We start from the raw sequence: 15,396 nt of genomic DNA, 5'->3' as shown, positions 1-15,396 counted from the left end.
AGAATCTTATCTTCTGCGTTCTCTTATTACCTCCCCCATACATACCTCTCAGAAACAGCTTTATAACCAAGATTCCAGGCCTGGGGCCTGAGAACCCAATAGTCATCTCAGAAGTGAGCAACAGAGTCTTCTATCCCTATTCTCTTTGGGAAAATCAAATAGAGTCACATTTCTTAAAGACAGAGCAGAAAAAAAAATCCTCCCCTCATCTTTTATCCCAATCTCAAGAGTAAGTGAAAGTATCAGTAGCTCCAAGCTGGGTACGAGTCTCAGGCACCAACTACGGTGAGAGATTTGTTACTCATGAAAGTTAAGTGCATAAATTTGCAAATGATTCCGCTTCTGTTTTTAGTGAACCAGAGTGAGCTCATTGTTGCCTACATAATAACCCCTTTCTAACTCATGTGCTTTGGGCTCTGCTTTCTCACAAGGGAGTACATGGATAGGCGTGTGGAAATGCTTCTGCCATACGCACTCACATGTCACAGGAAAAGGTGGAAAACTGCTGGTACTGTGGACAGAGCTTTAAACCAGGATCAGAAGGCTAGATCTGGACCTGGTGCTGCTATATACTGGCTCTGTGATCTTGTATGAACCACGCAATCATCCAGCTTCTTTGAATCCGTCTGTAAAATGGAAAGCAATATGAAAATAAAATTTTCCAGCTTATTGATCCAACCTCACTGCCATGGCTGTGGTTCAACCCGGACTACGCCAGAACCCTCCTGCCTCCAATGTAGTCTATTTTTACTTTTAGCTAGAACAGGTGTTTAAATTTTCAGATCTACCATGTCTCCTCTGTTCACACCTCTTCCATGGCTTCTCATTGCTCACTGGATGAAGTCCCAACAAGCCTGGGTAGTGTGACTCACGTCTCACCATTTATACTGCATCACCATTACTTTTGTTCTCTGAGCTCTAGCCATACAGAATTTTCTAGTCCTGAGAGGCATCTCATTGTTAAATCTTAGCTGAGCTGTCACTTAAGCCTCCCATGATGCTACACCCTCACCACACCCATTGCATTAAATCCCCTTGTCAGATATTCCCATAGCACCTATTTTTCCTTTCAATACACACTCAGCACACATTACATAACTAGGACCTGTTTTAATAGCTTCGGCTATAAACGGAGTTGCGCCCCATTTAATTTGCCAGTTCCTCAGGCGCCTACCTGCCTACCTTAGCAAAAAGTCCAGTGCCTCTCTCTCGCAGCATGTATTGCCCCACCCCCCACAAAGTGTCAGGAGGCTTTCTTAGTCCACAGGGCCAGTGCTGTCTCCAAATAGGCAAGTAGGCTACTGGGAGCTAGGTTGGTTCACCAGAAGGCCATGCAATATCTCTGTTCCCTCTGAGTATCTCCATCCATGCAAAGGTACCCTTACCAGTCCAGATACCCACACAGACCAGAGTGATACAAGATGACTGCTCTTTTGGCTCCCCTCGCATGTCTGCCATTGCTCCTAAAGTAAGACTCTCACCAGCTGGTGAGGCAGAAGGAGCTTCCTGCCTTAACCAAAGCTGTGCCAGTCAGCCTCTTCTCCTCTAGGCCTTCGTGTTAAGCTGGGGACATCAATCCTAACTTCTCTTGAGTTCCTCTTAGGGCCATTGCTTTCCCTCAGTTCTCAATCAGAATAGAACAGAGTGAAGTAAAGAGGTCTGTCCAGAAGGCTCCTTGGCTCCTAAACAGACTTACCCATCTATGTCTCAGCAACCAGCTCTGCCCACCAAAGTGTATAGGGAAAGCAGCTTTTGTCAGTCCATAAAAAGTTCTGTTCACCATCTGCACTTAAGAGCAACCATTCAACAATTTAGGGCTTCAGGGTAATTTGCTGGGTTCCAGAGAAGTTGGCACCTTGTGTCACAAAAATAATGTCAACTACTTCTTCATCTGCTAATCTTTAAGTTTCATGTGTTCAGGGACTGTGTTTCTCTTATTCATCACTGTATGTCCAATGTCTAAAATATTACCTGGCATATATAGATATTCAACAAAAGTTTAGACATTAACCTGCTACATGGAGGTACATATGCTCTGTGCACTGTAGCCATATCTGGTTATTTAAGTTTAAAAATTTCAAGTCCTAGTCACATTTTAAGAGCTCACATATTGTAAGTATTCAATAGCCACATGGGGCTAGTAGCTACTGAATGGGATAGTGCAGTATTTCCTTCTTTGTTATCTATTGGATATAATGTTTCCATCTTTGCAGACAGTTCTGTCCAACAGCAGGGTGCTAGACTTTGTACAAACTTCTTTTCAGTTAATTCACAAAAACTTTTTGAGGCAAGCAATAGTGTCTACTTTGCAGATGGAGAAACTGAAAAATCAGAAAATATTTTTAAAGTCATATAGCTAGGGTTTAAACACAGATCTGTCTGACTCCAAAATTTGTGACCTTTCTGTTGCAAAAATGCTTAATAAAAATTTGCTCAATCTGAATAGCATCATCTTTAGGCAATGATGGAAGGAGAACTGAGTAACTTGTTCATTGACTTGCTGGGCCAATGACAAAGCCAAGAATGAATCCAGTAGGAGCTATCCACTATGGAGGGCAGGTCTCTAGAATGAGTCTCCAGATTTTAAGAACAATACTTCTCAAACTCTCTATGGTGAAGACCAGTTTTTTGGTTTTTAAAACATTTCTAATATGTTAGGATTGGTGCTTTTGTAATATATACTGAAAATGAATTACTAAAAAGTGAAATGGAAAGAACAAACACATAAAACAATAAGCTTAATTTCTACTGGATTCAATAAATATGATAGTTCAATAAATATGATCTGAAAAAAACCATAACATGGCAAACGAATTACTATGAAAGTTTCTAAATGTTTACACTTAATTTCTATACTTACCGTGAACTGCTAACAAATGATTCACCTACAAGCACCAGCCTGTGGAGCACACTTTGAGTGGCACTGCCCTAAAAGACTGAGCCAGGACTTTGCAGAGATTTAAACCAAAGGCCAAATATGCTGGCTAATGCTTGGTAAGAATCACAGAGAATGGGAGCACTGACCTCAGGCATTAGAGGCCTTCACTGAAACACTAACATCCAAGGGCAATACCATGACTTCTTTCAAATACACATGCTCTTGGAGAAGACTACAGAGCTGAACAGAAGTCCTCAAAGTCCAGACCAAGTTCAGGATGGTTGTGAGGGAGTTACTAAAAGTCAGGCCTACAGAGCAAAAGCAGAATTAGGAATGAACTGAGGTCAGGAACCCAGGCAACTGCAGGACATGGGCATCAAGCCCTGGAAGCAAATCATAGTGGGAGGGAACATGTGAAATGAAGGACTGAGAAAGAGATGAAACCAGGGGAATCGTGGCAAGCAGCATCCCATCATGTGAACTTGTGCTTCTTCCCACTGAGTAACTTTGAACCAGTATCAGTCATTAACACCTTAGTGCAAATTAATTGATCAGACCTGCTCTGGGTAGGGAAGACAGGAAGGAAGTGGCATTCAAGACCAAAGCAGAAGAAGGAGAGAGAATTTCAGAGACACTTCCTGGGCTGAATACCCAAATCAGCAGCCCCTCAGCCTCTGAGTGCCTGGTGGCCAGGGGCAGACAACACATGGGAAGTGAGGGTCTTCTTTCTTCACAATTTTCACCGAGGGTACAGTTATACATTGTATTCAGCCTGAGCTCTCAAGCTGCAGTGGACATGTGGACTTCGATGTGTGGATATATTTGGATTTACTTTTTGTTCTGCTGTCATTTAGCCTCTAAACAGAACAATTTTCTCATTAATCTTATTGCATCCCTGGAATTTTTCTCTTTCAGATACAACAAAAAAGTTCTGTCACCACAGTAAGGAGGAACATGAGTAGAGCTGTGAGTAATCATGGTTTTTCTTTTATTTTTCACCTCTTTTTCTCTTCCAGCTTGAATTGAGGAATAGCCTCCCTTCTATTAATGCACCAAGGGCAACTGAATAGTTTGGGCCTGTGGAGAATCTTCCTGTTAAGTGGCATTTTAGCTGGTTTTTCTTGCAGCCCTGCGTTGTTCCATACCTTTTTTGGAGAACAAAGAAGGTGTTGGTTGAATAGCCACAGGACAACTATGTAGCCTTTAGTGTGTCTATATTCCTAAGTGCTCCCCTAGAAGATACTGCACAGGACATCTGGGCTCACATACTTAGAAACATGGTTAAATTTAACAGCAAGAGGAAGATGTTCAACTGTGACAAAATCAACAGCTCATGTTTTTGCAATAATTGTTAAGGACATTATTGAGGCCTGTGGGTCAGGGTAATGCTGGGGATAGGGAAGTCTCTTCATGAGGTTGACGGGCTTGGATCTGGAATTCGTGGAAAACAGGATGTGATCTGGAGGTCAGGTGTAATTGCTGAAATCATTCAGGCTGGTTGGATGAAAAGCTTAGACCCTGAGGAAGCAGTGTGTTGGGGACCGACAAGCCTGGGTCATGTTGTAAAATGGGTACTTCTGGCTTTGTTGGGAAAGCTGCCTTTCCTTTTGTAATCTAGGTGTCACACAGTGTGACACAGGAGTTCATAAGTTCACCAAAATAATGATAGGCGGTTCATAGAAATGTCTAAATAACTATGCATCAACTACTCAGAATATTCAGAACTGTTAATTTTCTAATTCTGTTGAATATATCACCAAAATTCCAGACGCACCAATTGTAAAAACAACCCTAGATAATTTTCAAATACCAGGGTCTATGTCTGGCTTATGCATGAGACATGGCAGCTCATAAGCACAAAATATGACTGAAAAGAATGAAATGAAAGGAGGCTACTGCACCCTCCCCACCTCCCACCACTTCCCCAAAAGCCATTCTTGAAAATACTACCTGTCACTGTGTGCTCATCCCTGGGCTCAGAACCAGGGAACAAATGCAGCTCAGGCCCAGACTGTACTTGATGTCTTGTTATCCTGAGCTTTTCTAACCAGCAACAAGATTTTGTTGACTCAGAAAACTTTCAGATCAACACTGGCAGGCCTGATGGAAACATTCATCTCTTAAGAAACAAAAATCCTGTATTCCTATAAGTTGGTCTGCTTGGCCTCCACGTGAGTTTCCACGGGAGGGGCCCAATATTTGCCTGAATTGCCTGAGCTCAGAGAGTTTGTATAAGTGACTTTCAGCTGCTCAGCATAAGGAAGAAACAGTGGAAGGCCTGCGAGCAGAGGCAGTAAACTCAGACGCCCACCAGGGCCAAGCAGGTAGTGACAAGAGTGAAAAGCATCTAATAAAACCTGGGAGGGAGTCAAGAAAAGGGAGGGGTTGCAGTGAATTGGAAAGCATATGCCTCGTCAGTTTAGCCTAATGTTGCCAGAGAAGGTGGAAATCCAGATTTTTATGTAAAATGTCCTAATTATTAAATGCTAGCTGAAAGTATTTCAAATATCAGCAAACCAAATAAAACACACCCATTGGCTAATTGAGCCTGTCAGTAAGCAGTTTGCAGGCTCTCTCCTACAGAGAAAATATTGTTAGGAAAGAGCATAGGATCTGAGTAAGGAAGCAGAAACAGCTATCTGAGGAACTGAATGCTCAAAGACTTGCTGCCATCCTAAATGTCTCATCCTGTGGCCTGCCACATTATCTGAATATTGCACTATTGCAAACAGACTTCTTTGGGTTAACAAGGTATCCCAGCCATTTTCAACCAGTACGTCTCCTTATAAACAGAAGAATCTCACACCCTCTTTTAATGGTATCTGAAATTCAAAGTAAAGTAACTGTCTTGATCAAAAGTCAAATTAAAGAAATGGGACTAGTTCTTCCACCCCACCAAAATTATATATAGTCACTCCCTCTACTTTTTAATCTGGGGCAAGAGGAAGTCAGGGGGATGAGAGAGTGATGCTTCTCCTCTCTCACCCTCACCCTCCCTGGCACATACCTGAGAATATGTGGTGTGATACAAAGAGGTCAGAGACACTTAGATATGCAGAAGACACACACAGGAATATACCTGGTACTATTACTTATAACAACAACAAATCGGAAATAATCAATATGAGAAGAGATGAATAGGAAGACTAGACAGTAATTAAAATGAAAGCATCAAAACTAGATGTATTTTTGAGATGAATAAATCTGAGCAATATAATTTGGAAAGGAAAGGCAGATGCAGAACGATGCAGATATCATATTACCGATTACAGAAAGTTGAAAAGCATGTAAACAGCCTCTCAGCGGTGTTAATGGAAAACAGTCACATGACATAAAAGTACAAAAATGGCATGTAAATGATAGACATCAAATTTAACCTCTTAAACTAGGTTGTAAGTATATAGATGTTCATTATGTTATTCTCTATATTTCACTTTATGCCTGAAATATTTGTTTTTATAAAAAGAAGTCACGACTAAAATCCATTCAGATTCAAGTTTTTCTATGAGCTAACTACATAATCTTAGGTAAGATCCACCCCATCTCTGCACTTCAGTTTTTTTGTCTGTAAATTGAGAAAGTTGGACCAAATCCAGAAGGACAAACAGGCCTCATGTCAGGTACAGGGGATGCCAAGAGCAGAGATGAATATGGTTTGGGACACCATCGCCAAGTAGAAACTGTGGTGATGGATGAATGTTTGCCTTAGGTGCAGGATAGGAGAAGTGATGGGTCTTGGCCATATGTTTGCCAAATGTGGAATAGATGCTCTTTTAAAAAAAAATTTTGTGTTCATCTGTATTTCCATTTGTCTTTGTCATGTACATACATATTTTAATGCTTACATAATATTGATACATTATTTGTTCTACATGTTTCAGTTGCATTCAGAGTCATTTTCAGAGTCTTCCAAATCTTTGTAATCATGTTTAGAGCTGCATAAAATTTAGAATTTGACAAATGATTAATAGCAATGGAATTTTAAAGGAAAAAAATTACTCATTTTTACTTAACATAAGGTTTTATGGTTTTGACAAGACACATACCAATGTATTAGATTTCAGTAGGTGCTTTTTAAGTTCCTCCCTATAACATTGCTCACCAGTTATTAACTCTTTATTGAGAAATGATTCAACATTTTAGATAATATCCTCTGAGAAGAAGAGGGAGCAGGACATGGAGATACTGATTTGAGGAATATATTCAAGAGGTTAGATCTGGAGTCCAGTGTTTGGACATCCAAGAAAAGTTGGTATCTATTCTTGGGGGTGAGGGGCACTTCAGGCTTCTCCAGAGAAAAAGGACTGTGAAACCACTAGGAGATTGGCAAGTATGCAATCTGTAGGACAGGCCGACAGGCTGGGAACTCAGGTGGGACTTCTATATTATAGTCTTGAGGCAGAATTCCTTCTTCTCTGAGAAACCTCAGTTGTTGCTCTTAAGATCTTCAACTGATTGCATGAGGCCCATCCACATTATGGAAGATAATCTGCTTTATTTAAAGTCAGCTGATGGCAAATGTTAATCACATCTACAAAATACTTTCAAAGCAACATCTACACTAACATTTCACCAAGTGACTAGACCCAACAGTCTAGCTAAAATGACACATAAAATTAACAATCACAGGCACCAAGAGAAGAGGAGGGCATTCTTGCCTGGAATAAGTCAATTTGTCAGACCTCCCAGAGCTTTTAAAAATAGAAGTATGTGGCCATCTCTTTTCTAGTCACTGGAGTTGTCCAAATGGCCAGGGCTCTAGTACCTGCTCATCCATGCAGCTGCCTCCCCAGATTTGTATGGCACACTATTTAGGGGTTTTTTGTTAATTTCAGCGGGAATTTTTTTCTCAGCTCACTGCCTTTCAAACTTTCAGCAGCAAAAGGACATCTGTGGCATCAGAATCTAGCACTTTATGTATTTTGAAATAATGAATATCTGAATAGATCTAGAGACAGAAAAAAACTGATCTTGCAGCCAAAAAGTACTTGATAAAATCAAACAGAAGTTTTTGGAAATTCTCAGTAAAATGAAGAGATTACTTGAGCTAGATTTGACTTATCTATTATCTTGTTTTCCTTGCCAACACCCCATGAGAAATTTAAAAATTTATAGATAGCTTTAGAAAGTCCCCTTAAGTGGAGCCAGCATACACTGCAATATCCACTCCCCCAACATTGTTTTCATCATCCTGCCAGTGTCTTATCTAGACTAGATCCAAACTCCTTTGCATGGCTTTTCAGGCCTTGTCATCCTTACCCGTCTCCTGTTCCCATGCCATGCTCATTCCCACCTTTGTGCCTTTGCTTATGTTTTGTTTTCTGCCTGGAATGCCCTCCTCATTCCTTCTTGCTTACCCAAATTCACACTTCTTGCAGGATCCACCTTAATTACAATAATTATTAGCATTACTATTGGTATTATTATGTGCAACTCTGATTATTATCATAAGATAAAATCCAAGAAGTAGAATTACTAGAGTAAAGCTGTAAGCATTTTTAAGACTCTTAAACGTATTACTGAATTGCCCTCTAAGAAGTTGTAACAATTTATACTAGCAATATATGAAAGCACTAATTTTATCACACTTGTCCAGACAGTGGGTATTATCATTGTTCTAAAATTTTGCTCATTTGAAAATTGAAACTTGTAAGTCGTTGTTATTTTAATTTGCATTTAAAAATTATTAGTGGTATAAAACATTTTCATATATTTATAGGTTTTATCTTCCTTTGGGAATTGCCTATGCACAACTTTTGTCCATCTTTTTATCTAAGTCTTTACTTACAATTAATATTATCATTGCCTAATATATATTTTATAAGTTTTCCTCCAATTTGTCATTTACTTTCGAATTGTTTTTTCTTATTCTGAGAAAATAGTTATTGTATTTAGTAAAATTGGATTCACAGGACCAGGTTATAAACATTAGTGTCTTACATGCCACATATTTATCAAAAGAAAATAAATGTATTATGTGAGGTAAAAAGCCTACCTTGAGTAGGATCTACGCTTCCTAGATTCTAAGTTATAAATTTCTAGAAAGCAGGTGCGGTGTATTTCTCTTCCTTTGAAAGCTCATTGCATCTTAGAAAGTGTTGTACTTTCTGTAGGCACCTATTAAATGAGAATCAATCAAAGTTAGCACTCAACTATCCACTGGTATATATCAACAAAAAGGGGGTAGATAAACTATGGCCAAGGGGGCAAATCCCCACTTGTTTTTGTAAACAAAAGTTTTATTGAGACTTAGGGACGCTCATTGTTTTCATATTGTGACAACGTTCACACCCCTTCCTCGGCTTCTCATGGCAGAGTTGAGTGATTTCAACAGAAGCCACACAGCCCATAAAGTCTAAATTTTTTGCAGTCTGGCCCTTTAGAAAAAAAGTTTGCTGACCTCCGACCTAGAGGTTCTTCCAAGCTTTGTGCGTTCTCCCACAGCCTTCTTCCGTACTTTTTCTGTACTTCTTCCTGTACTAAATGATCTAATGCGACCCCCACTCCAACTTCAGCTTCATGATGTCTGAGGACAGTGCGTAGGCCCAGCCAGCTCAGGGCTCTCACTCTCCCACACACATGGTCTGCCACCCCAGCTCTGCCTCACCCCCAAAAACCACCCGTGTAGGGACAGGTTAGATTCTGGGCTTTCCAGGGGCCATCTGGGCCCTCATGTTCTTACTCAGCATCACCTTGGGAAGTGAAGTCTTGGGACTTGCTCTGAGCATACCCATTGCATGTACTTCTGACAAGATTTTGTACTCAGATAAATATTCTCGTTTCCCACTTAAGAAGAGAAGGGCTTGCTGGATTTTTCTACACTCACCAGCGACTGAAACGAGACCTGATTTTTGTGGGAGTGTCCAGCAGGGTTCAATATCTCAAGTAATAGCTGCTCACAGCTGGGTTTTCCACTCCATCGCTCTGCCCCTAACTTTCTAGGAAAGTCTGGAAAAGCTGTTGCCTGTTCTTCTTGTGAAAATCCAGAGTTCTTAATCACCCAAGATGGACCTTCAAGGCCTTAACCTTAATATTATAAAACTAAAGACTCAGATCAAACTCAATATTCCCAAAAAGAAAGCTCATTCCTGTGTTATTTCACATATTTCAGGGGTCTCTTGCTTTTGTGTACGTAATAGGATTGCAGAGAACTGCAATTAATTTGTAGTTAGGTATAGTCATGTGACTTGACTTGGTCAACTAAATGTAAAAGTAAGTGATGTGTATTCCTTCTGGGTAGAAGATACAGTAGCTAGCATGTGCTTTGCCTTATACTTTCTTTTTCCATCTGCAACATTCAATGTAGCAATTGCTGCATCAGCCTGGGTTTCTGAGTAACTACAAATAACAGGGCCCCCTGTTGATCCTCAATGGACATCAAACATGAGCAAGAATAAACCTTTGCTATATTGAGATTTAAGAGTTGTTTATTACTGCAGCATAATCTAATCTAGCCTGACTGATACAACAGGGAAATAATAGATCTTATGTTACCATTTAAATTCTGTTTCTGAGGAATAATAATATGAAAAAAATGCTTTCTATATAAAAAAAGAAAAAAAGGTAAGCTATAAAAATGCATTTACCATATAATTAATGCTCTATTTTAAAATGTTTTTAATATACATACCATACCCCCTCTCTCCCAAAACAGTGAAGTAAAAACATTAAAATGTCCATAATCATTGTCTTTATGTTATGGAACCTTGTATTGTTTTCTTTTTTGTGTGCTTCCTGAATTTTCTTTGTGTTTTAATACCTTTTAAGATGTTCTAGTGTATCACTTTTAAGTACCCAGGAATGCTTGTTAGATAAAGAGCAATGTTTTCTAAAGCCCTTTTAACCACCCCTCACTCATCTCTCTATATTTCAATAGTTGAAAGCATTATAGGACTCTTCATTGGGTCCTCATCAACTTTAAGGAGGGAAATGCTCTAAACCCCTTTCAAGGACACATACCAATGTCTTAGTTGCCTTTCAAAGATTCCTAGCCCAACCAACATAGAGGGGATGGATAGATACTCCAAGGACGTAAGAGATGAGGTGACTTGCACAAGGTCACCTTATAAGTAAGTGATGGAATTGGAGTTAAAGTCCAGCTGCCTGAGTCTGTGTCTACAGCATGCTGCCCTTTCTGTTTGTGGAAGTTTTTCTTGCAGCTAACTTTACTCAGTTGTGCTGTTTTTTTGACCCATGGCTTCTTGCTGTTATGCAGGCAATCCAGTTATCAACCAGTGTAACTTTAGGAGTGGATTCTAATACTATAGATAAGTATTGTGCTTCCTTTAAAAAAAAGTTATTCTAATCATCAAGCCATAGCTTGTTAGAGTTTCCAGACCACATAGCCTGAGTTCTCCATTTTAGAGATGGTAAGATTGTGGCTGAGGTATGTTAAGTGACTTTCTTGAAAGAAATTATGACTAAAAAAGAGATCTTGTGATTCTCAGTCTAACATTATTAATTCATTCATTCACTCTCAAACATATATTAACTGTCTGCTATTTGCAAGAGTCTGTGTCAGGTAGGCTGTGTAAGAATTATAAGGGTGAATTAAGCACAACATTAGTCATCCAAGAGCCTTACGATGAACTATTGGAGATAAAGCACTCAAAAATCTGTTCTCATTGGCATAATTGAGTTAAAATTAAAATAAAAGATGCTGGTTTTCTATATACTTCCTAACAATGAATCCAGTCTCTATGTTTTTTGTTTATATTTTGCTTGAGTCTCTTGTCTTCCCCCTAATGACTTTCACCTGAGTACTGACCACAGACTTTGTGTTCCATCATGGCACCATGTAGGTGTCTCCTTTCCCCTTTCCTGTTCCAGTGGTTTTCAATCTTTTTTTTTCTTTTTTGCAATTATAATCCTTTAAAAAGGAAATATTAGAACACCTATATATACTGAGTAGGAAAAATTTCAGTCTTCCTCCCCTGTTCCTCTTCACGCTCACACTACTATCACACTCAGACACATCTGACTCTAGATGTGTGGTAGGTTTCCCCACACCAAGCAATTCTCTGCATCACCAGGTGAGTGTATACCATTTAACTCAGTTTTCATACTACATACCTGGTGATAGCATGAGATCCCACAGCTTAAGAGCTCAGTCCTAGAAGTCTCACCTGCCCTTCAGATGTCATTCACGAATTCAGGTTGTCACCTATGTTTCTGATCAATTGGGTATGAATCCCATGACCCCCTCCTTGGGTTCAATTAATTTGCTAGAGCTGTTCACAGAACTCAGGAAAACAGTTTGCTTAGGTTTCCCAGTTCATTATTAAAGGATGTGATAAAGGATACAGATGAATATCCAGATGGAAGAAATGTGTAGGGCAAGGTATGTGGGAAGGGGCACAGAGCTTCCATGCTTTCTTCATGTGCCGCTCTCCCAGCATCTCTGTGTGTTCACCAATCGAGAAGCTCTTTGAACCCCATACTTTTGGGATTTTTAATGGCAGCTTTATCATGTGGACATGATCAATCATTAACTCCATTTTTGGCCGCTTCCCATCTCTGCAGAATAAGGGGTGAAGCTGAAAATTCAAGGTTGTAATCATGGCTTGGTCTTTTCCAGTGAGAGTCACCACTAGAACAAAAGACACTACAATCACCCAAGAAAGTCCAAGAAATTTAGGAACTCTATATCAGGAGCCAGAGTCAAAGGCCACATACTAGAACAAATGATCCTCCTACTGCTCTTATCACTTAGGAAATTACAAGGGTTTTAGGAACTCTGTGCCAGGAACCAGGGGCAGAGAACTATATTTCTGTTATCTCACATTAAATCAGTGGTGGAACTGGGGTGGAGGATATAAACATCCTTCTATAGGTCCCTGCAAAGATCTCTAAGGTGCCTTACGCTTCTTGGAACATATTTGGAAAATCATATAGCTCTCAGTTTATTCCTTTATTCTGAAGCCTACCTTATTTATCTATCCTCAGAATCCCCAGAAATGCCCACCCCACTACAGCCTCCTTTCCACACAGAGCACAGCTGTCCCAGGGAGGGGGCGGGGCCACAGGAGTCATGAACAGCCTCACTCACCTGAGTTCATGAATTTTTAGCAATGTAAGAAGTCTGTGTGTTTTTTATGGTTCTCTATGGCTTTACATGAGGTACAAATAATACATGAAGGTTCAGAGATAGGGAGAAAATATCCTTTTAGGCTGGGGATAATCAGGGAAGAGGAAGAGTTTCATGGAGGAGATGACATTTGAACCAGGCAGAAAGAGAAACAGCAGCATATTCTAGATAGAGGATACACAGGAGAGAAGGTAGAGAGGCTGGAAGACATGAGGCATCTGGAAGAAAAGGCATGTGATCCTAGTCTGGAAAGAGGCAGGTGTGACATAAGGGGAAAGATTGTTGGGGGCCATATTGTGAGCCATGAATTCTGGACAAAGGAAATTAGATTTTACTCACCAGGCATGGGTGCCTCAGTCAGGTCTCTGCAGAAGACTGAGGGCACATACAGAAGGGGTAACTAGGGCAAGTTTACAAGTTTTTAGTATTTATAAAGACGTGATAAGGGTTAGGGGGAACCAGTGAGGGATATTAAGCACCGTGGGACTAGCAAGAGCAGGGACCAGTGACCAAGCCTCAGCCTGAAAGGGAAAGTGGAAGGAGCAGTTACCAGAACCCTGGTGAGAACAGCAGTAGGAAAGGTCTGCCCACTGGAGCTGTGGGCTTTAACAGAGGGATAAAATTGACCTGCAACCTGACCGGGAGGCTGCTGAGGGACAGATACCCCAGCCTCACTCTCCTACCCACTGCTATCTGCTTTCTCTTCTAGACTGAGGGAACAAATGGAATGGAAGCCAGAGGGAAGAGAGGCCAGTGATACAGTCCTGGGACACGAACAGGGCAGAGCAGGGTGGAGAATGCGTCTGCAGGGACAAATAGAAATATCTGGCACAATGGGGAACTATAAAAGGTCTGAATAGGGAAGCCCCGTAAACTTTGCTCAAGTATTGCTGACCTGTCTGCAGCCCACAGAACAGAGGAGAGAAGGCTCTTGCCACAGGTCTAGAGATAAAGGCTGAAGATTTGGACGAGGGCAGTAGTCCAAGGGGTGGAGAGAATAGTTTTAAACCATGCTGCCTTCAGAGAGATGAGCTTTTGTTCTAAAGTATTTCTCACTCCAATCTGATTTTTGAAAGGTTATATATTTTCCAGTCAGAATAGTGATTTTCTTGTTTGTGGACTTTTCTCCCCAGATCTGAACCTGTGGTCTCAGAAGCTGAGGTGACCTGACAGGACATCCTCAAGAAGCTTCTGGACTTTGAACAAGAATCATTTGGCCTGCAGAACTTACTGTTTTTACTTTTCAAATGCCTTTGTGTAAGCCAGCACTTTAATCTGGAGGCTGCAAGACTAAGACTAGGCAGCACCTGCCAAGGTGGGCTTAAGGGAGTCAGGCAGCCACCCCTCCACTGATCTGGGCTCTCATTTCTGCAGCCTGTGGCTCCGAGCAAACACTACTGCACTTTAGAAAATGACCACACTGAGTCCTGGGCCCCAGTGAGTGTCCTGAGACTCTTTCTTGCTGCCAGACTGAAAACAAAGGGGATTATTTCCCCCTACATTTCCAAAGTGATTTTTCAGAAGCAGAGACAAGTGAACATTTCCAGTTACAGAAACAGACTGATTGCCAATAAAATTATTTTTGTCTCTGGTTTCCTCTGGATACTGGAAAAGCCTGTTGAGACTGTGAGCTCACAGGGCTTTATACAAAATCAAGACATAACTGACATGTTTTATGAGTTACTGGAATCCCGAAAGCAGCTGAGTTGTTCTAATTAGGTATTTAAGCATTCAAGTACACAGAGTGGTCGACTACAAATTGTGGAGAAAAGCCATTGAGTGTTTTTTGTGAGGTCTAAATCACAAAGCATTTGTTTTAGCCTGTAGTGGCACTACTTGAATGGTGTTTTGTTTTGTTTTTTTAACTACATCCTTCCTTCAAAAAGTCTATCTTTTTAACCTCCAAAAACCAATGATATACATTTAAAATTTTGGCATGCTAATATGCTATTTCTGCAAAGATTTCAGATGAGTAGCCATGATGATCAGAGCCCCAAACTAAGGCTCCTTTCCTGGCCCTCTATATGACTTTAAACATAACCTTTCAGGGGCTGGTTTCCATGTCTGTGACATTGCTGATACTCGCTAGCTGAGGCCTCTGATGGTCGACACCATAGAAATCCTGTGGGATCCCACTATGGTTGTGTCAAAGGGGATGGTAAATGGACATAGCAAAAACAGATTTGTCATATTAAGTTGTGTTGGGGCTATGAAGCTCAGGGCATGAGTTGACCCATAAACTATCCACATGCATACAGGATCAAGTATAAGTGATGAGTGGGCCTGAAGCAAACTCTTTAACTGGTGCTCAGACTAAGAAGAATTTGAGGTTAATAGGAATGAAAGGGTGTGAAAGTAAGTAACAGACAAATTACATAACATCTCAGTTTCTCAAGTCTCTGTCTATACAAATCAAAGAAAGCCACTGAAG

General features: G+C 40.5%; 1 protein-coding gene across 2 annotated transcripts in view; it reads left to right on the top strand.

The window, feature by feature from the left end:
* Positions 1-14,662, top strand: part of PDCD1LG2 (programmed cell death 1 ligand 2) — an 88,984-nt gene extending 74,322 nt beyond the window's left edge. For both annotated transcript variants that reach the window (XM_072959490.1, XM_015242610.3), the window contains 2 exons: positions 3,794-3,844; positions 14,099-14,662. In XM_072959490.1, coding sequence (XP_072815591.1) covers positions 3,794-3,840 — 47 coding nt within the window. In that variant the 3' untranslated portion in view covers positions 3,841-3,844; positions 14,099-14,662. The remainder of the gene's footprint in view (positions 1-3,793; positions 3,845-14,098) is intronic.
* The last annotated feature ends 734 nt before the right edge of the window (positions 14,663-15,396 follow it).

This window comes from Vicugna pacos, chromosome 4 (assembly GCF_048564905.1).
Source record: "Vicugna pacos chromosome 4, VicPac4, whole genome shotgun sequence".
Lineage (NCBI taxonomy): Eukaryota > Metazoa > Chordata > Mammalia > Artiodactyla > Camelidae > Vicugna > Vicugna pacos.
Note: the sequence above shows the minus strand (reverse complement) of the source record. Positions and strands in the feature narration are given on the sequence as shown.